The following is a 23,806-nucleotide window of genomic DNA, read 5'->3' as shown; positions in this document are numbered from 1 at the left end:
CTCAATATGTAATTTTTTTTTTTTAAATTTATGCTGCAAAGGGTATTGGAATTGGGTTTTAGGAGTTTCTAGTATCTGGTCGTTGATTCTATTTATTTTCTAATCAAAATATGTATATTATTTGTCTTTGTTTTGTTGATTCATGTAGATTTCTCTTAAGAGAGTTATCCTTGTTTTCCCATGATTATGGATGTGCATTGGATGATGAATGTTTGTCTAGTTTTGGATATTTTGGTTTGGGTCCTAATTTTGATTTCATGATCAAACAAATAATTCTTTGTTTTCCAACCCTGAATTGGAGCCACTATTGATATCTTCATGCCCGTCTTATTATAAGAGTTTTGACTTAATAGTTATATTTGATATCTTGGGCATGTGTTTCTTGGTTTTTTATTGTGAATTTAGTATTGGATTGTGCTGGTGTAGAAGTGCTTCTATACTTTTTTGTTTGTTGGGATAATATGTACTTCAACTTCACCTTTGTTCCCCAATATAAGTACAGGTTTTTAGGACTCCTTCGTGACTTTGTGGTACAAGACATAGTCATTAATGCTCTAGCTCAAGCCTTCAGTATTCTTCAAAATTTGTAGACAGTGGAATATTTGTTACATTCATTGAAGCATTATTTGAGGCTTGGATTCTATAAGGATTTTCTTCATCAGAACAACTCAAGGTTGTCATCTTTCACATATATTATCTGATTAGTGGCATAAAAATTCAGAAGCTACAAGGGGTATAGTTCAGAGTTTCCTCTTTGTGGTGAGTAGCCATGTTGTTTTAGTTAGTTTCACTTTATTTTCTTTTTTTCTGATGGTATGGTACCTTGATATACTTGTGTATCTTATGGATTGTTTGCATTTATTTCTTATCTTCTACCTAATTTTTGATTTTCCCTGCAAGAAAATATTTACATATGTAAATATGTAACAGCTATACGTACGGTATCTAATATTGATGGACGATGAGAGTGATTTACGTTTGAATCACTATGGACATCGTCATATCCATTTTTTTCTCAATCTCTAGCACAATGATATTAGAACACAGGATAGTGGCATTAACTATCACCAACTTTTTCTTTATTGCTTGTATGTAGGCCATTTCCAAGGGACAGCAAGGAAGGGAAGCACAAAATATAGTTAAGGTAAATTTCTTTAATGTTTTGTGTTATCAAGTTGGATAGAAATAAGTAGTTTGAATTATTGATTGCTTCTGCAGGTCTATTTGGCAAATCTGCACCTTAAGGAAGTTGGTACTGATGTGCTAATCACTTCATATGAGCCGATATTAATAAAGTAAGTGCTGAGAATAAGTTGCATGGACATGTACCCATAGATAAAGTTGTGAGTTTTTAAAATTTATAATTTAGTGACCCCATCTGAACATATTAGAAGCTTTATCCATCTTCTTTGCTTTGCAATAATGACCAGCATCAAGCAAGTTATTAATCATAAATCTTGATTTGTGTAGCTCCCTCATGCCCACATGTATCTCCTTGCAGATTTCGTACTCATGAAGTAATAGATATATACTTTTCTTTATCTCATATAGAAACTATATGAAGCATTTAACTAGATCTTCTGTTAGAAATGATACTTTTGGCATACTGAGGAAATTTACATATTAGTTATTTACTAATCATTTACATGTTTGACAACCTAATAGCATTAACCACAATTTCGTTAGGGTGAAAACTAAGATGTTTCATCATTATTATCTTTTTTTTATGGGTAAGCTGGACTTGAACCCATGACCTCAAAGTTGTTTTGCAATGTGTCAAACCAACTGAGCTATGATTCATCTGTTAATGTTTGGAGATGGCAAGGTTTTTAGGCGAGTTGAATGACAAGCCAAGTTAAAATTAAGATAATTGAACTGTTGAGTTTAAGGATGGTCTACGAACCAAAGGATTACGTATAATTGTAATTTGTTTTAGGATATCTCCTAAACAACAAGCATACAAGGCTTTGGGGACTCTCCTAAACAAAAATGTCCTACATTTATATGCTTAGCAAATTCTCTTCATATGATTGATGGGGAACTCTTTAGTTACTTATTGACAAGAAAATTACTAAAACTAACGTAATTATTCAATCACTTAACAACCTAGTCAACAACATTGTGAGAGAGAGAGAGAGATCAAGCCAAGTGTGAAAAGAAGTAAGCAATTTCTCATTTGTGTTGAGCAGTGATGGAAGATAATGTATGCCTTCGTTATTTGATTGAATTCTTCCTTGTGCATCTAGTATTAATAAATAGAAAAAGGGAAGAAGAAAGAAAGAAAGAAATAGATTTGAATGTGTTTGTTCGATTAGAGCCCTTGTATCTCGTTTTATTTTTCCGATAATTTTATACTTGGGTGGTGGTTTTAACGGTTCTTTTGTTTTTTGTTTGTGGTTTCAGCCCATTGAGTGAAAGATCTGTGACTCTTGGAGCTGGTTTAGCTGTACCTGCCACGCAATCTGGATGCATGTCGATGGCCGAGGTCTTTAAACTCTCAGTCTCGAGTTTCAAGGTCCATGACTGGAATCTTTTCTGTGCTAGAACTTGAGAGAAGTTGAAAAGTTAGGTTTCACAAAGAAACTTTACAAATGCTAGTCTTCCAATGTTCTCATTTTGAGTTTAGAATTTTAATATGCATGAGTGTCGAGTAGATTATTTACTTCTTTTTTGCATTGTAAAGAAAAATAAAAAATAAAAAATTGTGGATGTGCCCCTTAATGAGATTTTTTTTTTCTTTGGTGGATGAGATTGGGTTTGTAGCATTAGATGTGAGGAGTGAAATGGATTTGGAATCGTAAGTGTATCTGAGTCCTGAATTATACGAGTTGCGCCTTGTAGTGTGTATCTCTGGTTGGTCATCTCGACCTCTGTTTCCTTGATAAATGAGTGTTACCTCTGTTTCCTTGATAAATGAGTTTTACTTACTAAAAAAAATGCCTTACATTGTTTGAGCATTATTGCTCAGTTAGGTAAATCTGATTTAGTTTTGTTAAACTTACTAATCTATTCTTATCTCTCTATTAATAACTATTGTCAGGGATGACATACAGAAGCTCTTCATAGCTATAAGCATTCAAACGAAAGGTACCCCCAAACTGATCTTGAACGTTTGATTGTTTATATTTGTATCATTGTACAAATAGAATTTTCTTCTTTAGACTATGAAAGGTATAATAGTTATTTGACAAGAATAATTACTCTACTCTTCTCTTCTCTTATGAATCCTAATTAAACAAGAGAAACTTGACTCTTCTCTTCTTTTCTCTTTCAATTCAAACAGGGTGAAGAGAAACTAATTTTCGCTTCCCTTCTCTTCTCTTAATGAGTTTCTCTTCCCTTCCCTTCTCTTAATCCAAACAGAGCGTAACAGAATTTTAGTTAGAGATAAGATTGAGAACTCTTGATACCTAACCATAAAAAAGACATGTGAATTGGAAATATATATATATATATATATATAATAATAATAATAACAATAGTAATAATAAACTAATTCAACAACTAAATGTGTCAATATGTGTAAGTGAAGTTACCTAACCACAAAAAAAGTGGTCTAATTTTACTTACGAAATCCATTCACAAAGCTCTGAAACTCAGGACGAACAATCTCCAAATGTCATATGTTTTAAAGGAAAATAATTGAAACAAACATCTTCATCTCTCCTCGGCCATTGATGTATTTGATGTCCGAGGTAATTTTGGTATTCCAAATCCATTTGCGCCAAGATAAAACAAAAACTTCAAATATATAGATTACTTGGTTGGTTATCTTTTTCACTTACTACAGTGGACAATCAACAAAATAGTATCAATAAGACCGTGCATGAATGACTAATGAGATAATGAAGTGTAAGAGTATAGCCATCTACCGAATTAGTTTCAGAATTTGTGGATTGACTCAAAACCCCTTGATTAATGACTAATGAGAGAATGCTATCTAAAAAAATAGACATACATGTTACTTACATGGTCATTTTCAAAATTCATGGATTGACTCAAAATTCAATCGAGTCATTTTCAGAATTTGTAGATTGACTCAAAAATTGACTGAGTTGTCTTGACTCAAATGGATCTCGAGGTGACTTAGTCCCAAAACTAGATCAAATCAACTCGCTATGTCAATTTGTTAAATGATGTAGTCAACTCATCAACTTGAGCCATCTTGAAAATGTATTGAGATGGAACAAAAGCTCGATTGAGTTATTCAGTTATACATAATATTTTGTCAAGAACAAACAATAAATATTTTACTAAGACATGTTTAATTGCAAGCCATTGGAAAATCATTTGATTGGAGAATTGCTAGAAAAAGTATTACACTTGGCCATAAAAGGATAAATAAGAAAACTCTAAATTAATAGTAAATATTAGAATTCTACTGATTCTTGTATACAATTCTTGCTAGTCTCAAGTTACCAATATCATTATTTATAAAAAATAAAATTAAAAATCAACTATTTTTATTTGTATTGTATCGTAAATCTATTTGACCAGCGGAAGTATTTCACACTTGCTATTTTGAGAACAAATTAGCAAGTTCAAGTAGATTATACAATATGGTTTGCATTTTCAGTCTGTCACTTAAATAGCTAGTAACCAAGTTCGGATTAAACAATTAATGGACATGAGTCAACCCCAAAAAAATCAAAATACTTTTAAAAAATAATTGAAAAAAAAAATCACCTATTAATTTGTGAAATTAGACATTTCTCTATTAATTGACAATTATTTTATTACCGTCAATTTTTCATCTAAGGTTTCACCTTTTTTCAATTTTTTTACAAAAATTCAAGAAAGTTTGTGACTATGTGCCACAAATAAGGCGAAATGACTACCTGCAGTATGTGATTATTAAAAATATAGAATTGATATCCATACCCCATAGATCATAGTAATTTCCTTGTTTTGTTTCAGATGAATAAGGTGGTGTGACCGTAATATATGTTCTCTCAGAAGATATGTAGTTTAGTTTGGGGGTAAATTACCATTTCATGAGCCGACTTTGACGAATTTATAATTCTAGCTCACTATTTATTTTAACCAAGACGTGAACAACCTAATGAACAAATAACAATGAGTGGGAATCGTAAACTTGTCAAAAGTTGGTCACGTTTTCGTAAATATCTCTTAGTTTCGAGGCTCTTTCAAGCTGGGGAAACAAAATGTTTATTCAACTTACTTTGATGATAACAAGAGGAGCAGATCTTTTGCAGCGCGAGTTCCCTATAACACTAACCAACGATTGACAGTGCGCCAGATCATCTAGAGAACGACCTTGGTTCATTAAAATTTAAAAGCTCTAAATGTATATATATATTTGACAATTTGATCTAAAAAATGGATCCAAGAGGATTCAATGAATTTTTTTTTTCTTTTGATTATTGTGTTTTATGGACTTTTATAAAGGTAGCACAGAGAGCTATAAGGAACTCCTGCTAGTCAAGAACGATTACCAATTACGAAAATTCAGTTTTGATTTGAAGGAGCGAAGCTTCTTTCATTTTGTTTGGTCAATAACTAAAAATCCTAACTATGGGTTGGTGAGAATCACGTCTTTCTTTGAATAATCAAATTTGCAATTTGATTCGGATATAGATAAAAAACATGGTATGCTTCTGCAACCACAAAAGAGAGAAATTTGGACATAAGATAAGAGGAGTCTGCCCATTCATTCCTAGATCTAATTCATAAGTTCATTGAATCAGTATCGTATTACTCGGAAGTCAACCAATCTTGTTCATCTGCGGATGCCAATAAGCAACTAGTCGTGCCGGGGTCAATCAGTCCAACTATACCTTACGGTTGAATTGAATAGAGAAGGGTGACAACCTGGACTCCCCGAGTAACCTTCTAAGTTGCCTTCGGTGGATTTCGAAATGCGTTCTTAGCATCTACGGACAAGCCGTTTCTGGCGGCTAGTGCCAGTTGACAGATTCGTATTACTTCGAGATAACTGTCAGAGCCCCTTCTACTCTTTCCGTAAAATACCATTATTTATATTTATGATAATATTAAAAAATAAAATCTAAGATTCATTAGCTGAATCAATATTATCTTGATGTTGACATGGCTTTTACAATCCTGATCCTCTCTCTCTCTCTCTCTCTCTCTTTATTTTTAAAATACATTTAGACCATCCAACAAACATGGGGGAGAAGGCCATCCAACACAAAGAGCGAGATTTTTTGTTTGTTGCGACCAATCATTCTATTTCGGATTAAGTCGTGCAGTTAAGTAATTATGTTGTATCATGTTAAAGTGTATAAAGACACCAAATCATGTTATGTTGTAGTTAAGGTAGTTAAGTGACTACATCTTCCTTACTGTTATAATTTATATAATAGGAGAAGGGGGAATAAAAGTGATTGACACCAAAATTCAAGTGGCCATAAATGCCCTCACTTTTATACTTAAATTTAATAATATAATTGGGATGATTTTGGTAAAATCCCAATAAAATTATTAATCCATGTCCTCATAATCATGTTGTTTAGTTTTGAAAATTACAAAATTCATTTTTTACTATGTAATCTTCAAATACCCTTTACTCAATATTTTAAATTAAAATAAACTCTTTTCATACTTGTGTGTTTGCACATACCACTTATTAGTGTAACTTAATAAAATAAATGTAATTAATACTAGGGGTGCAAGTTGGCCCGGTTCAAACCAATAACTTTAGGATGGTTTAGTTCGGTTTGGAACAAGTTGCAGTTCGATTCTAAGTTACGAAAATAGAGAACCGATCAATTTGGTTCGGTTCTTGAATCAAACTTACATAGAACCAAACCAAATCCAGGACCGAACCCCAATGCAATCAATATATATATATATAGGGAGCGGTTCGGCAGCCCTAAAGTTTGCCAAGTTTGATGCCAAACATTTTTTGTAAATCACTTTTGATGGGGTTAGAAGTTTTGGAATAGGCTGATTTTTTGCGAGGATGATCTCTACGGTGAAGAGATCATCCTCACAAAAAATTAGCTCATTTTGAAACTTCTAACCCTAATTTACAAGTTAAAGAATCGTGGACCGTATAATTTTTGTAAATCACTTTTGATGGGGTTAGAAGTTTTGGAATAGGCTGATTTTTGGTGAGGATGATCTTCTCATCATAGAGATCATCCTCACAAAAAATCAGCTCATTCCAAAGCTTCTAACCCATATTTTGAAAAATGTTTGGCACCAAACTTGGCAAACTTTAGGGCTGCTGAACCGTCCGGATATATATATATATATAGGGTAGTATTCTTTTGACAAAATCCTAGCCTAGACAAAATTTTGTCTTATATGACTAAAAAGTTTAAAAATGAAATTATTTTTTATGAGGATGATCTCTATAGTCAGTAGATTATCCTCATAAAAAACTAGTCAATTCTGTAACTTCTAACCCCATTAAAAGTAGTTACAAACTAACGGTAAAAATTGACGATTCACGATTCTTCATCTTATAAATTAGGGTTAAAAATTTCAGAATTTGCTGATTTTTTGTGAGGATATTTTCTCATCATAGAGACCATCCTCACAAAAAATTAGTCCATTCCAAAATTTTTAACTCATATAAGACAAAATATTTTTTCTAGAATGTTGGCTAGGATTTTTTCGAAAGAATGCCACCCATATATATATATATATAGGTATTATAATTATTATGAATCATTTTACGAGTTAGGACATAGATTAATATTTTTTGTGGATAAACTAATGACTTTTTATAGATAGATTATTGAGATTATTGTATGAAATTTTATTTTTATTATATATTTGTTTTTTTATTAAAAAATATCACTTACAATTTATAGAATATTGACAATCTATAAAATAGAATCGAATTAAATTGACTTTAGTTCGACTTGTGTTGGGTTGGTTCCAATAGAATTTGGTTCGATTGTGATTCTTATTTAGAGGAATTGACTATGTTGGTTTGGCTCCAATTTGACCCCAACCGAACCAAGTTGCACCCCTAATTAATACTCCGACAAAATCCCCCCAACCCCAAACAATAATTAATATCTCCTTTTATAATTTGTAATAAGTTAATTTTTTATTTATTTTTAAAATCCCACATAAAGAGGGATGGAGATTTAATTTTACTACGAACATTATAGAAAGAATGATGATTTTTTGAAGCACCCATACGCAGCATCACAGAATCGTAGGTCATTTGCTTCGGGATACGCAGGATCATAATTGTTTGAAAATGGTCAAGAGATTGAATATTAAGTATTCAATTATTATTATTCAATGCGTGTGACTTTTTGATCTGTTTTTCCGATTTTGTAAGGGTAATGTTACGAAGAGATTCAGTCATGAAATGTTCAAGAAATGTTGCTGCCATTTTGATTCATCAAAAGCTTGGTACACTCTCTGTCTCTCCCTTCTTCTTCTTCTTCTATTCTACAAAACCACCATACTCAAATCCCTACCAGATTAAGTCCCATTTGGAAAATATGGTAAGAGAGAAATGTAAAACTGGAACCCTAGGGTTTGATGAGGCATTGGGTTTGTTCGATCGTTTGGTTCAAATGCGACCCATGCCTTCCATTCTCTCTTTTAATCAATTGTTTGGAGCCATCTCCAAGATGAAACAGTATTCTACTGTCTTATCTATGTTTACCAATATGATGAATAATTCTGTAGAAATCCAACCTGATTTTTGTACATTTAACATATTGATAAATTGTTACTGCAACTTGGGTCGGATGGATATCAGTTTTGCTTTTTTTGGAAACATTCTCAAACGTGGGTAAGAACCAAATTCCGGAACGTTGAATATTCTGCTTAAGGGTTTCTTTAAGGAGGATAAAGTAACTCAAGGGATGGAGTTGTTTAACAAAATAGTGGAGAATGGGTATCCATACGATGAAATTACTTATGGTACGATAGTTGATGGACTTTGCAAGAGTGGGGATGTTAATGGGGCTCTTAGGTTAATCCGAGAGATGGAGAAAGCAAAATGGAAGCCTGATAATTTCATGTATAGTACTATTGTTGACAGACTTTGTAAGGAGGGCCGGGTAAATGATGCTCTGAACCTCTTTCAAGAAATGATTGACAAAGACATTGTACCAAATGTCGTCACTTATAACTCTTTAATTCATGGTCTATGCAGTTTTGGTCGGTGGACAGAAGCTGCAAGCTTTTTCAATGGCATGGTGAACGGTGGAGTCATGCCTAATGTAGTAACCTTCAGCATTCTGATAGATGGTCTTTGCAAAGATGGGAGGACTAAAGAAGCACTCGATGTATTAGAAATAATGTCTCAAAGAGGTGTTGCAAAGAATGTATTCATTATGAATATACTAGTGGATGCTCTTTGCAAAGAAGGGAAGGCCAAAGAAGCACATCAACTATTGGAATGGATGATTCAAAGAGACGAAAAGCCCAACATAGTCACGTACAGTACGTTGATGTATGGATATTGTTTGCAAGGCCATATGACAGAGGCAAAATATGTTTTTGATTCAATGGTGAATAGTGGTCATGAACCTAATGTTTATATCTATAACATTTTGATTAATGGCTATTGCAAGGATGGGAAATTGGATGAGGCCAAGCAACTTTGTGAAGATATCCATCACAAGGGATTGACTCCCAACACAATTACCTACACCACACTTATGGATGGGTTGTGCAAGGTTGGGAGAGTTGTGGAAGCTCAAGAGCTTTTCAATGAGATGCAAACTCATGGCCAAATTCCGGATATCTTCACATACAATACATTGTTGGATGGGTTGTGGACAAACAATTACCTTTCCGAGGCTATGAAACTATTTAATGAGATGGAAAACAATGGATTGAAAGCTGATATTGTAACTTACAACATCATTATTGATAATTTATGCAAAACTGGGAACATAAATGCGGCAAAGGAATTCTTTTGCAATCTTTCAACCAAAGATCTTCGACCTGGCACTATAACATATACCACAATGCTCAACGGTTTTCTTAAGGGTGGAATGTTGAAAGAAGCTGAAGATTTGTTCATGGCAATGGAAAAGAAGGGCTCTATTCCAGATGATGTTACATTCAATATCATGGTTCAAGGATTGATCCAAAATAATGCTATACCTAAGGCAACACATTTTCTCAATGAAATGGTTGAGAGGGGCTTCTCAGCAAATGCAGACACCATGGCTATGGTGGTGAATTTGCTTGTAAGGGATGGATCAGATCATGAGCATATGGAGATACTTCGTAAGTTCTTGCCAGAGGGCTAAAGTAAAGGTAAGATACTCAATGTTGAGGTAGTACTTTGCAAGTCGTTTTAAGGAGTAAATGTTTTAATTTTATGTTATTTCTGCTAGAATTTTTTTTGTTCACTATGATAATGATTTCCACGATAATGTTTTAAGGCGTAAATGTCTCAATCATCTTACTTTTGTGTTTTCTCCACATGTTGTTTCCTTTGCACTGCATTTTTGGCCCAAAAAATTTCTGATAATGAATGAGGTTTGTGTCAAGTATACAGCCGGTGTAAAAAAGTGCCACATCCTATCATGAATCATGATATCGGACTAGACTAGACCTTATGTCTTGTTGGACTGGTGTGGTGGACTTCAGATTGAACTGAAAGTGGGATGGACTAAGATGTCCAAAAGAATATGGATAAATCTGATTTTGAGCCCTAGATATATGTGCACTACTCCAGCATCATATGGCCAAACTCTATTTCATAATCCTTTAATATCATGAAACCCATTAAAATCTAGCAACCTCAACTGTTTTTTTTTTTGGATAACCAGCAATCTCAATGGTTATACCTACCTATCCCTAATTACGTCATTCATTCATCCTACTTCATTAAATAATTACTAGCATCCTTTGTCTACAACTTGTTCCTATCTTCCAATCTAAGCTTGTCCAACATCAAAATCTAAACCGAAATTGTGGCATATCCCTATGAATGAATTTCAGGCTTTTTGGAAACCTAAGTTCATCAAACACCTTAAATACATACTAAAACGAATAACATATTACTAGTTACCTTTGTTCCTGATGAGTGAATTAAAGATTTCACAAAATGGCGGATAATTCTGGTCCTTGAATAGAAATGTTTAATTCCTGTGTTCTTTTTAATTATTTTTTCCAACCTTCCTTGTGTAAAGGTTGTATAATTTTATGGCAAAGCACCTAATGTAGTAATAGGTACTAAACTCTATTTGTTTTTACTAGCCAAACTTATTTTTTCAACTTGAGATCAGTGGCTGTATAAAGAGTTGGAAGCGGAAGTGATGTTATGTGGTCCTGTTGGGAAAGTTGTTGATGCACACTGCCATTACTTATCACCCCATGGGTGGAAAACAACAAGGAAAAAAAAAAAAAAGGAAGCCTTGATTCATGACATAATCTTTGTTCACTACTTATTTAAATGGCATTAGAAGTGAAATGGCTGTATCAATCACTAATTCACTACAAGATATGGGTTTTTCGGAATTTTTAATTGTGGGGTTTTAGATTTGGGTGTTTCTACTTTTTCCCTCATTTCACCACTTTTATGATGATCGGTGTAATTTCACTCAAATCTGGTATGGTTTTCATTGGTTATCGAATTTTCTGTTATTCAGATCTGTTGGGCTGGTATTTGAGCAAAATCTTGGGTTGTTTGTTTATATTTTTCAAACTTGGTGTGTGGATTTAATACTCGGCTTTTGCAGGTTTATTGGTTTAGTGATCTGACTTCTTTTCCTTCTTTGTGCATTTAGAGTGGTTGTCATGAGTGATTTGTTGCCCATCAAAATTTCGGTGTTTGCCTTGTAAAAGAACTTAGATACCATGCTTTTAGTATTTAGGGTCTCAAGTGAAGTATAGTTCTTAATTTGTATGTAAATGAGAAACATAGTGGATTTTATGTTTTTCCATTGTCAAATAGAATAAGGAAACTCTCCGCAAAATCAAATTTTGTTATAGTGAAATGATTTTTTTTTACAAATATCACATTCTTTGGTAGGTTTTTGTCAATAATATTGAACTTCTATAATTTGTAGGTAGCAGAAATGATATGGATCAAGTCCTCTTAAGAAAGATGTGGACTAAAGAACAAACGAGTTAGTGGCCATTGGGTAAGCATGCTCAACTACTATATTTGAAAAAGAAATATTCTTTGCTCTTTGTGAATCGATAGAAAGCCAATTTGTTTTTATAGAAATATGTGAAATGGGGAGGGGGATATGGTGATCTAAAGAAGATTGGTGAGTTTCATTTTACAATTTTAGTAGTTGAAAAATCCAAAAACAAATTCCAGTATACAGGTGGTTTATATTCTCTTTTTTGAAACTATTTTTGCTAAAGATTATTTTCAGGCCTTATACAACAAATTTTATTAGTAGAAAAAGTGGGCATTGAACTTACTGTGGGACCCATTTCAGACTCCACAGTTCCAATATTTCCAAAAATATTGGATGAGTTATCTGTGGTAGCATCCATGTCAGTCGGTCGAGATCGAGTTTGAGTTGCCAGAGTTGCATGAATTTTGAAAAATCATGATTATAAGTATGCTTTTAAGAAACATTCAAGGCCAATTGTCTTAGGTGAATTGTCCTTCACATTGGCTCGTCAAAGAAATTGGATATGACTAGTATGACATTCTGAAAGTATCATCAAAGTCAATAAAATTCGGTCAAGTTATTTAGGTGTATGTACATTCGGTCAAGTCATTTAGAGCATTAATGAGCTGGTTCAGGCTGGGTTCAATTGAGTCCCCACCCAATCCTAAATAGGCGGGCTCTACCTAAACCTGCTCTATACCCCTATTAAGTCAACTAAGTCTTAGCCCAACCTTAATGGGCTCAGGCTTGACTTAGGTCGGGTTCGAACTAAATAAAATGACTAGAATTCAATGTATATTTTAAATGAAAAGAGTTTGTTTTTTTTCATAATTTGTTTTATGTATTTGAAGATTATCCGATCAAATTTGTAATTAATGACTTATTAAGCTATAATTATTATAAATAAAAGTTAAATTACAATTATATAATATATTCTACTTTTATTAGAAAAATATTTATCTAATTAACTATTTTATTAAATTTTCCAAAATATATAATAGAGGGCTAGATCTGGCTGGGTTGGGCACTATTAGGCCGTAGTCCAACCCGAATTGATGGGCTGAAAATTATTGAGTCTGGATCTATCCTTACAGGTTTCATATGGAGACCCTAACCCTTGTTTTATCGGGCGGCCAATGGGCTCAATTAACACCCCTACTCACACCCTTTCATTTGAATCTAGTAATGAGCAGTAGTTCAGGCCAGAGGAGCGGTCTTGAACCTAGTTTTAAAAAACAGTCTTAACTTTAGGTGTGTATGTGGGCCGGGGTGGGGGTGAAGTAAAAAAAGTAAGCTATGTTTTGCAATGAAAAATTTATAATTGCTTGGTCGCTACAGGGAGATCCCTTGTGAAACCATATTTCGTGTTTGGTTAATTTGCAATATAAAAGTTTTGCAACGACTTCTTGTTAAAATAAAATGTGGAAACAGTTTTAAGTTATTTGGCCTCATTAAAAAAACTATTCAAATTACGAAAACATGTATATGAATTTACAAAAATATCCCTTTGATGAGGATTGTTCTTGTAATTTTTATATACACGTAAATGTATCTTTGATGAGATATATTTTTTTGATCAAATATTTCTACCAAGTACTAAGAGTTATTTTTGTAATTTAAATTTATGTGAATTCTATCAATCGTAAATTCTATTAATCAATATTTCTTGATTTGAAGTTAATAAATATCCAAATTCTGCTCTCTCTTGACCTCTCCATTCAAAACAACCGAAAACAAGGAGTGAAGAAGAAGAAGGTTAGTTTGTAATATTTGTGTTAGAACGATAGTCTCACATCTCCTGCGGGAACCCAATCTGTGTGGTATATAAGGAGAAGGCAACCCTCACCTTATAACCAATATTTTGAGGTTGAGTTAGGTCCATGGACCTTAATAATTTGTATATTGTAGAGTAGATTATTGTTGCAAAGCTAGGGCAATGCTATGGTAAAATTTTGCTACATGTTGATAGCTTAGTTTATTACCTGTTGATAGTTTAGTTTGGTTTATTATATATTATAATGGAGGTTTTCCTGAGTCGGATCTTTTCTTGCTACTACCAACTCGTCCTTGTGTCGGTTTTAAGTTACATTTACTCTTTCAGTTGTGATTATAATTTTTATTTTCATTGGGGCTGTTGTCTGCATAATTCAATTCAACTACAGAGATGTTTCGTTGATGTGTCTATATACATTTGAGGATATTTGCGCATTTGTTAAACAGGACTAGCTACTGTGGAGTCCAACCCATGATCTTTTGATCTGAAATCATATGTAGTAACCCATTCCTCGTCATAAGATATTTTGAAAAGTTATTACATCAAATATTGTTGGATACGGTCAAATTGTTTAAAACCATTAAAAATATAATTAATGAGATAATTATAGGATTCTTTCTCTACTAAAAATTGAAAGAAAATATACCACTTGTCTATGACATCTATTAATAATGTAGGATTCAAGAATGAAAATGGTAGTAAGGAAGATACAATGGAAATGAATCGATTTAAGAATTATTTAAGGAGGAAGAGAAAATGATATCCAACACTTCGAGAACCTAGTTAGGGAACACAACTAATATTTATAAGATACTTGGTTCCATATCAGGTTCTATTAAGAATGAAAGAAAATGGTAAAAGTGGATAAAACATTAAAGAAAAGTTGAGTAGGGTCTTAATTCATCCACCTCAACCACAATACATGTATACAAAATATTCCATCACCAATCAAATGAGTACTCTCTAGAACAACTAAACTAGAAGCTACAAGGAAAGAAAATAGTCATCAACGTGTGATACATAAGACTCGTGATCCCGCATTTTATTCTCAGTAGCCCCAAATTTTCAAGATAAGGCTTTAATAATGCTAATAAATTTAAAAAATAAATATGCATGTTAAGCTTAAGCCTTGATGCAGGCTTCTATGCACACACCTTTTTCAAACACTGATGTCTCTAGTACCAGAATTCCATAAACTCGCTCTCTTTTTCCATCTATTTATTTATAGTATTCATTCTGAAAGAAAAAAAAAAGGTATTACATTTTTCAGTCCCAAACCTGAATAAAAGGGGTGTTGGGTTTAGTCCCACATCGGACAGTCATTGCCTTGTCTCTCTCCTTATAAGCTCCTGAGCCTCTCCACTCATTGCCAATTGGTTTTGAGTTGGGCCCCCAAATTTATCATGGTATCAGAGCGGACTTCTCTCCATGTCATCCAGTTCATATCTACATGTGCTTTGGCCCAGTCCGTCTATCCCACATGTGCAGGGGTGTGTTGAGTTTAGTCCCACATCTGACACTCACTTGTCTTGTCTCTCTCCTTATAAGCCCCAGTCATTGCCAATTGGTTTTGAGTTGGACCCCCAAATTTGTAAGAGGAGGGAAAAGGATGATCCAACAACTTCTTCCCACTCTCAAGTGAGGATTTTTAAACCCAAATTTTAAATTGTAAATTTCAACGCTCTCTCTCTCTCTCTTCCGCATCTCTTTATTATTGCTTCTTATTACCTTATGCTTCTGATCAGGTTCCTATTGATGTTTACAGGGGAATACCTGTTTGCTCTTTTGGGCCACCTTCTTTTTTTCTTGTTTAATAGTATTTGGAATTTTCCCGTTAAATCCTTGTAGTCAATTTTGTTTGATTATTTGAACTTGAATGGACAATTGTTTGATGAGTCTGGGCATGAGCCCTTGTAGAAACTCTTTTAGTTCTCTGTGCCAACTGACATGGGTGTTTCAAATGAAATTTTAAAAGTTTTCTTGAGTTTTTAACAATTGATCCAATCAATTAATACACATCAGTCACATAACACTCCTGCAGGTATCTCCACTTTAGTTACCCGACACTATTCCTAATTGGACCATCAATAGATCGGGTTTGGGTCTTACAACTAAGCTCATTTAGTTATCGGACCGGGCTAAGCCCGTTTCATGATAGGGATGGATTTGGTATTGCATTTAGGCCCAGTGGGTGGCCCGGCCCATTCTCCATAGTTCCTAGTAAATTATATTGTATTGTTATTACTATGCTGCCCTTGATACATTACTGTTGCAACTTGCAAGGTGCAACAGTCACAGTAAAGGGGTAGGTTTGTGAAATCATCTATCCAACTATTTATTCCTTGTTTCTTTTAAATTACTATTACACCCTCAAAATATTATTGTTGCAATGTGCTATTTAATATGTTATTTTTTTGAACTATTTGATGTGTTTTCTGTACAATGAAAGAAGTTAGAAATAGTTTTGGCCCAGTCCGAAAATGGCCTGAAAGTAGGTGGATTAGGCTATAGTTGGAACGGCCTTAGACTTGGGTTGTTTTCCGGCCTAATTTTTTGACTAAAAAAACCCGGCCCAGCCCGGTCCACTGACAGCCCTAAATTTCCTAGTGACATCCTCGTGAATATCTCCAGTGAGATATTGTTTGAAAGGTTAACCTTGACATTTATACACTAGATTGAGAATCAATTTTAAGTGGATGGCCCTCTGCCAGATAGCAAACTTAGTCAAGATATTAATTTTCTTTTAGTAATTGTTGGAAATGTGACCCTGTGTGAGTTGTTCCCATTGTTTTAGAGACCGTTCTGGCTGGGTAATCACATATTCATTTATGTATTTTGGAAAAATTAATTAAAATGGTCAAGTTCTCTTTTATGTATAAAAGAGATTCTGCATTATCATTATCATCGAATCTTATTCATAAAAATTTAAATTGATTAAACAAGTCTTGTTATTACATTTAATATTGAGGTGTTGCTATCTGTTTTCTCTAACTTAATCCTGTCTTGGGTATTATCCTCTCTTTTAAAGACGTACAGGTGACCCAGTTAGAATCTCATATTGAGGTATTGCTATCTGCTTTGAGATGAGTTTTTCTTTTTCTGGCCTTGCATCTGAAGGAAGGAGAGAATGTGATAACCGTAACATTCTCAACTGTGATGCTTGTTATTATTGTTTGTTGACTCTGGATTCTCATCATGTACAATTTAACGGTGTTCTATTGATGTTTATTTTGAGTATGTTTTAAAACAGTTGGATGCTAGAAATTATGTGGAAATGGAACACTTGTTTTGGACATTGATGGGAGGTTAAGTATTTTTTTTTAAAAGAAATTTTGTAGTCAATTCTTCTATTTTAATTGGATAAACTTTGAGGGTCTTATATTACAGTGTTGTTATTAGGTACACATACATTTTTGACATCTATGATACCTGATTATGTCATTTGGCTTGTGAGCATTCGAAAACAACTCTAGATCAAGGAGGTTCAAATTTCCACCCATGTTTAGACCCTTGTTAGCAGCAATCTCCTGTTTAATTCTTGAAAAAAAAAAAATTCATGAAATTTTTCATTTTTTTCAATGAAAATATTATTCTCTAGATTATTGAATTGTTTTGAATAATTCACGTATTTTAAGTTAGAAACAAATAAAATACCTTATTTTTTATTTTTTTTACGAATTTTTATAGAATTGTGTTGAAAAAATGCTACTAGAACTTGATTGTTGCATAGTGTAAACTTGTAAGTTGTGCCGTGTAACACAAGTAGACTTTGAATCAGCCATGCTTCAAAATTTTGGTGGAATCCCCTTTTTAGGTGACAAATGTATCTTTTATCTTTAAAAAAAATAATGACATGACCCTCTACATATATTTGAGATTACACCTTAATTTTTCAAATTGATGATTCGTCCTTTGACTTTGGTCTTCTTTTATAACTCAATGGAACAATAACCTCATTGCCCTCATCATCACCACCATCATTATTACCATCACTGTCACCATTAATATCACCAATTTTAACATCACCATCACTATTAATATCACTATCATATTATTGAACTTTTAATTTTCGAATTTTTGAAATAAGGTGGATTTTACACATATAAAGCATATGCTGTATATTTTTCATTTATCGAATTTTAGACTAGATTTTTGCAATCCAAATTGAATAGTGACCGATTTTTTCACATATCAGAATTTTTGCCGCATTCTGAATTGTTAACAAGGGTTTAGTCTTCTTGATGATGCACGTTTTGCAATGCAAGTTTTCTGTTTCTCTTGTGATTTATACACTCTTCTATATAAAAATCAAGCCAAACCAACAAAACTAATACAATTGGAAGAAAAAAAAGCATGCAAGCCTTTTTCAAAAATTTTCACTTGTCAATTTTGTGGGGTTTTTTTCTTTTCTTTTCTCTTCTGCATTCTTTTTCTTAAAGAATTTTAGTTAGAGATAAGATTGAGAAAAATAATAATAATAATAATAACAATAGTAATAATAAACTAATTCAACAACAACTAAATGTGTTACTTACGAAATCCATTCACAAAGCTCTGAAACTCAGCACAAACAATCTCCTTATGTCATATGTTTTAAAGGAAAATAACTAAAACATCTTCATCTCTCCTCGGCCATTGATGTATTTGATGTCGGAGGTAATTTTGGTATTCCAAATCCCTTTGCGCCAAGATAAAACAAAAACTTCAAATATATATCGAGGACTTGGTGGGTTATATTTTTCACTTACTACAGTGTAAGAGAATAGCCACCCACCGAATTAGTTTCAGAATTTGTGGATTGACTCAAAACCCATTGATTAATGACCAATGAAAGAATGCTATCTAGAAAAACAAACATACATGTTACCTACACAGTCATTTGCAGAATTCGTGGATTGACTCAAAAATCGACCAAGTTGTCTCGACTCAATTGGATTTCGAGGTGATTTGGTCCCAAAACTAGATTAAATCAATTCGTTATGCCAATTTGTTAAATCATGGAGTCAACTCATTAACTTGAACCATCTCGAAAATGTATTGAGTTGGAACAAAAGCTCAATTGAGTTATTCAGTTATATATAATATTTTGTTAAGAACAAACAATAAATATTTTACTAAGACATGTTTAATTGCAAGCCATTGCAAAATCATTTGATCGGAGAATTGCTAGAAAAGAATTACACTTGACTATAAAAGGATAACTAAGAAAACTCTAAATTAATATTAAATATTAGAATTCTACTGATTCTTGTATTCAATTCTTGCCAGTCTCAAGTTACCAATATCATTATTTATAAAAAATAAAATTAAAAATCAACTATTTTTATTTGTATTGTATCGTAAATCTATTTGACCAGCGGAAGTATTTCAGGCTTGCTATTTTGAGAACAAATTAGCTAGTAACCAAGTTCGGATTAAACAATTAATGGACATCAGTCAACCCCAAAAAAATTGAAATACTTCTAAAAATAATCGAGAAAAAAAATCACCTATTAATTTGTGAAATTAGACGTTTCTTTATTAATTGTCAATTATTTTATTACCGTCGATTTTTCATCTAAGGTTTCACCTTTTTTCTATTTTTAACAAAAAATCGAGAAAGTTTGTGACTATGTGCAACAAGTAAGGCAGAATGACTAACCTGCAAAATTTTGGCTTTTTCCAATCTCAAAATATAATTTTGACCGTGTTTCTCAATCCATCAATATGATTTTGAATGTGTAAATAAAAAACTCATCTAAAGAAGAAATAAGAGTTAATTAATATAAGGCTTTCTATATATATATATATATATATAGGGGGGCGTTCAAGGGCCAACTTTTTAGCAAACTTTTTGGCAAAACATTTTTCAAAACATAGGTTAGAGGTTTTGGAATAGGCTGATTTTTGGTGAGGATGATCTCTACGGTGAGGAGATCATCATCACCAAAAATCAGCCAATTCCAAAACTTCTAACCCCATCAAAAACAGTTTATAAAAAATGGACGGTCCACGATTTTTCAACTTGTAAACATGGGTTAGAAGTTTTGGAATGGGCTGATTTTTGGTGAGGATGATCTCCTCACCGTAGAGATCATCCTCACCAAAAATCAGCCCATTCCAAAACCTCTAACCTATGTTTTGAAAAATGTTTTGCCAAAAAGTTTGCTAAAAAGTTGGCCCTTGAACGCCACCCATATATATATATATATATATATATATATATATATATTTATTTATTTATTTATTTATTTTTATTTTTAATTTAGCTATCCTAAATATTTAAATTAATTTTTCATCACTAACTTTAAAAGAAGAAAATAATCTATGTACCCTCATCTGTAGCAACTTCATTTGTTCTATTTCATTTTTTTTTTTTTTTTGATAAAAAAATGGCAGTTTCGTTGTCATGTTTAAAAAGATAAATCATGCAAATGAAATGGAATGAAGGGTTCACACTTTTTAATTGCCTTACAATGTAAGATACATTTGATCAAATAAATATTATGTGATTATTCTAACCATATTTATGTGTATTTTATCTCAGGTTTATGTTTGTTGTTTTTTCTTCTCAAATTCATCCTTTGGCGTCTTGAGAGTAAAAATTAAATAATATTACTTATAATATCTATAAAAAGGATCATATATCCAATTTCGTGAATATTTATTTTGTACTGTTACATTCATTATTACTTATATACCCTCCTCCTGGGTCTATTTTCAAAGACACGTGTCATCAATGAATGTCCAAAAGTAGTAAATTGAATTTGGTTATTTAACCTCAAAAATAATAATTTTTTAGTTTTTAAATATGGTTTTAAAAAGAGAGTAATGATTTTTTGACTCCTGTGGCATACTCAAAATACTCGACTGATGTGGCATGTGCTAGAACCATATATCTCGTCCTCAAATATCTCGTCCTCAAAATGCATAACTGCACATACGTACATAAAATACTCGCCTGATGTGGCATGGGCTAGAACCACATATCTCTTGTCCTTAAGATACATAATCACACATATTTATGGGGATGTGTATATGTGTATCCCGAGACATAAATTCTATAGTTCTGATACATGCTAGGTCAAAAGACTATTTTGAGTATGTCATGTGAGGAGTCAAATTATCAAAACTCTTTAAAAAAGAAAATCGTTGACCTGACAAAATTGATCGTTGGGAGTAAAATAATAATAATCTATGAATGAGTAGAAGACTAGAAGTATTTCAAAAATGAATTGGAGCTGAAGTACTTTTTGAAGGAGTTGGAGAAGTACCGTGGGATAGGATATGCGTTTGGGAACTAAACTCTCAAAAGTACTACGAAGGGTATTTCTACATGTATTTGGGAACTATTTTGACCTCTAAAAAAAGATTATAATACCCTAATATTCAACTAACTATTATTTTTAATTATCTAATGTTATACTAGTAGTTTGCCCGTGCCATAGGCACTAGCATCCTCTTTAGGGTTAAAGGGTAAAAGAAGAAAGACAATACAGTTAGAGCAATATTATTGAAAAATGGGTAAAAGAAAAAAATAAGTAAATTTGGAGAGGTTATTGAAAGGGGAGGAGAGAAAAGGCAATTACATTGAAGGGGGTGAAGAAAATTGGAAATAAAATAGGCTAATGTGGACCCCAAAAAAGTATAGTTGGAGGGAACATTTATACTCTACAAAATTGTAGTTTAACGGGGTCTATCATTGGGTTTTATTATAAAGATGTTCTCAAAAAGATTTTGAGTTGTGAAATATAAAAATTATTAAAATATTTAATTAAACTCAAATTATTCTAAATTTTTTTGCAACCCAATCTCACAAAATTTTGGTAGTTTCTTCTCAAAATTGTATGATCAACCCAAACAATGAGTTCTTCATACTCCAATACATAAGAAATTTATTTATTTTATAAGAGTTCATTCTCGATTTGGTTTGACTCGATAAAGCCTTGAACCGAGGAGAACCGATAGATTAGTTCTACAATTTTGTAACCCAAAATTGAACCGGAACTTTTTCAAATCGAACCAGCCAAAGCTATCGGTTTGGTTCGATTCTAAGTTTGAATTGGATTCCTATAAGGATCCGATATCTTATTGGATTGGATCTGAATCTGGATCAACCATATCCCGATCCGATAATACGTTAGTAAGTATATAATTATATTATATATTTGTTGAAATATGTATAATAGTTTATTTAGATTTTGTATACAGAAATCAGGTTTGGCCCAATCTGGACCCAATCTGATTGTTAATGGATTGGATCTGGATCTTAATATTGAGACTCGATAAAATCCCGATCCGATACTTATTGGATAGGTACCAAATCTACTTCGATCCGAACATCCCTACCACACGACACGATGAGAACAGATTACTTGAAATGATTTCGTGAGATTTGGGTTTTAGAAGAAATTTCAATGATTTTGTGACTAATTGAATGGATTTCTTGAATCTAGATTGAGATATTTCCAGCTTGGGAAGTTATTAAGTTTTCTGTCAAACCTTTTTATAATCTCAATTCCCTTCCAGACATTAGCATTTGGGGTCAAAATTCCCAAACAAAATCTCTTTCTTCGTTTTGTCAGCCATATTCTTGAAAGGATCCTAAAAATGGATAACAACATGTCAAGAAACTTATCTTTTTTTTCGTTCTTTCTTTTTTAAATTCGTGGTAATAGGTTGGCTGCCTTGGCCATGTTCTTTGCCTTCTCAAGGGAAAAAAATCAAAATAGGAAAAGAAAAACTTGATAAATATCAACATTTGAAAGTTTCGTTCAGGGTCAATGTTTCCTATCAATCTTGGTCAATACATTCTGATATGATATGATATTTTGAAGTATGATGGTAACTATGCATATATGCTAGTACCATTTTTTTCATAGCACACTAAGTATTGAAATTAGAGAAATTTCCCAAAATATAAATTGCTAGATTGCAGGTTTTTCAAGTGATGAGTTCTCGGGTTTAGAGTGACAATCTTGCATACGTATGTATATATATCAATGGATTGGGTTGATTTGGTATCGATCCAATAAGGATCGGATCCAGAATTGATCTGACAAGTACCGGATAAGAATCTTGTTTGATTATCAGAACTCAATATTAAGATCCAAACCTGATCCATTTACAAACAAATCGGATCTGGATCAAGCCAAACCCGAATTTATATACAAATGCTAAATAAACTTCATACTTTTCAACATGAATAATATAATATATATACTTTCTACATATAATCGGATCAAGTCCTTATCAAATTGGGACAGGGTTGATCTAGATCCAATCCAATAAGATATCGGATCCTTAGCAAAATCTAAAACATCAATTCAAATCCGAAATTATTGGATTGGATTTTGGGTCTGATCCAATCCATTGAGAGTCCTAATATTTTTCTAAAGAAAAATGAGAAAGACTTATTTATGTCTCTCCTTCTCATAACTATTCTTAAGAATGCCAAGAGCTTTTCTCATTTGAAGGGCTTTCAGATACAAAGAAGAAATCAGAAGTGTGTGATTATTAAAATATAGAATTGATATCCATACCCCATAGATCATAGTGATTTCCCTGTTTTCTGATGAATAAGGTGGTGAGATCGTAATATTAGTTCTCTTCGAAGATATGTAGTTTAGTTCCAAGGTAAATTACCATTTCGTGAGCCGAATTTACAATCCCGACTCACTATTTATATTAACCAAGACGTGAACAACCTAATGAACAAATAACAATGAGCGGGGATTGTAAACTCGTCAAAAGTTGATCACATTTTCGTAAATATCTCTTAGTTTGGAGGCTCTTTCGAGCTGAGGAAACAAAACGTTTATTCAACCTACTTTGATGACAACAACAAGAGCAGAACCTCTATAGCGCGAGTTCCCTATGACACTGACCAACGATTGATAGTGCGCCAAATCATCTAGAGAACGACCTTAGTTCATTTAAATTTAGAAGCTCACTAACCGTCCATTCTAAACACTCGATCAGACTAAAAAAAATGTATGTATAT

General features: G+C 32.8%; 3 protein-coding genes across 20 annotated transcripts in view; all 3 read left to right on the top strand.

Moving 5' to 3' along the window:
* The window catches only part of LOC147408304 (uncharacterized), a 109,453-nt gene extending 92,334 nt beyond the window's left edge, over window positions 1–17,119 (top strand). For 7 of the 12 annotated variants that reach the window (XM_086437245.1, XM_086437236.1, XM_086437231.1 and 4 more), the window contains 4 exons: window positions 503–759; window positions 1,097–1,144; window positions 1,219–1,295; window positions 2,404–2,768. The gene's annotated coding sequence lies outside the window, so the exon portion shown is untranslated. Of the gene's footprint in view, window positions 1–502; window positions 760–1,096; window positions 1,145–1,218; window positions 1,296–2,403; window positions 2,769–17,074 lie in introns of those variants that run through there. The other 5 variants (XM_086437241.1, XM_086437239.1, XM_086437240.1 and 2 more) reach the window with 2 other exon arrangements.
* LOC147408300 (uncharacterized) overlaps window positions 1–23,806 on the top strand; it is an 84,539-nt gene that overhangs the window by 27,963 nt on the left and 32,770 nt on the right. The window lies entirely within an intron of this gene.
* LOC147408298 (uncharacterized) overlaps window positions 8,678–23,806 on the top strand; it is a 61,034-nt gene continuing 45,905 nt past the window's right edge. Inside the window, exons 1-3 of one of the 6 annotated variants that reach the window (XR_015177048.1) lie at window positions 8,678–10,230; window positions 11,991–12,065; window positions 16,853–17,067. Coding sequence is in view for 2 of the 6 variants with exons in the window: in XM_086437248.1 (XP_086293374.1) it covers window positions 8,823–10,223 (1,401 nt within the window). In the remaining 4 variants the exon portion in view is untranslated. Of the gene's footprint in view, window positions 10,251–11,990; window positions 17,068–23,806 lie in introns of those variants that run through there. The other 5 variants (XR_015177047.1, XR_015177046.1, XR_015177049.1 and 2 more) reach the window with 5 other exon arrangements.

This window comes from Akebia trifoliata, chromosome 3 (genome assembly GCF_017979445.1).
Source record: "Akebia trifoliata isolate Shusen 1 chromosome 3, ASM1797944v1, whole genome shotgun sequence".
NCBI classification, from domain to species: Eukaryota; Viridiplantae; Streptophyta; class Magnoliopsida; order Ranunculales; family Lardizabalaceae; genus Akebia; species Akebia trifoliata.
This window is presented reverse-complemented; position numbering and strand designations above follow the sequence as displayed.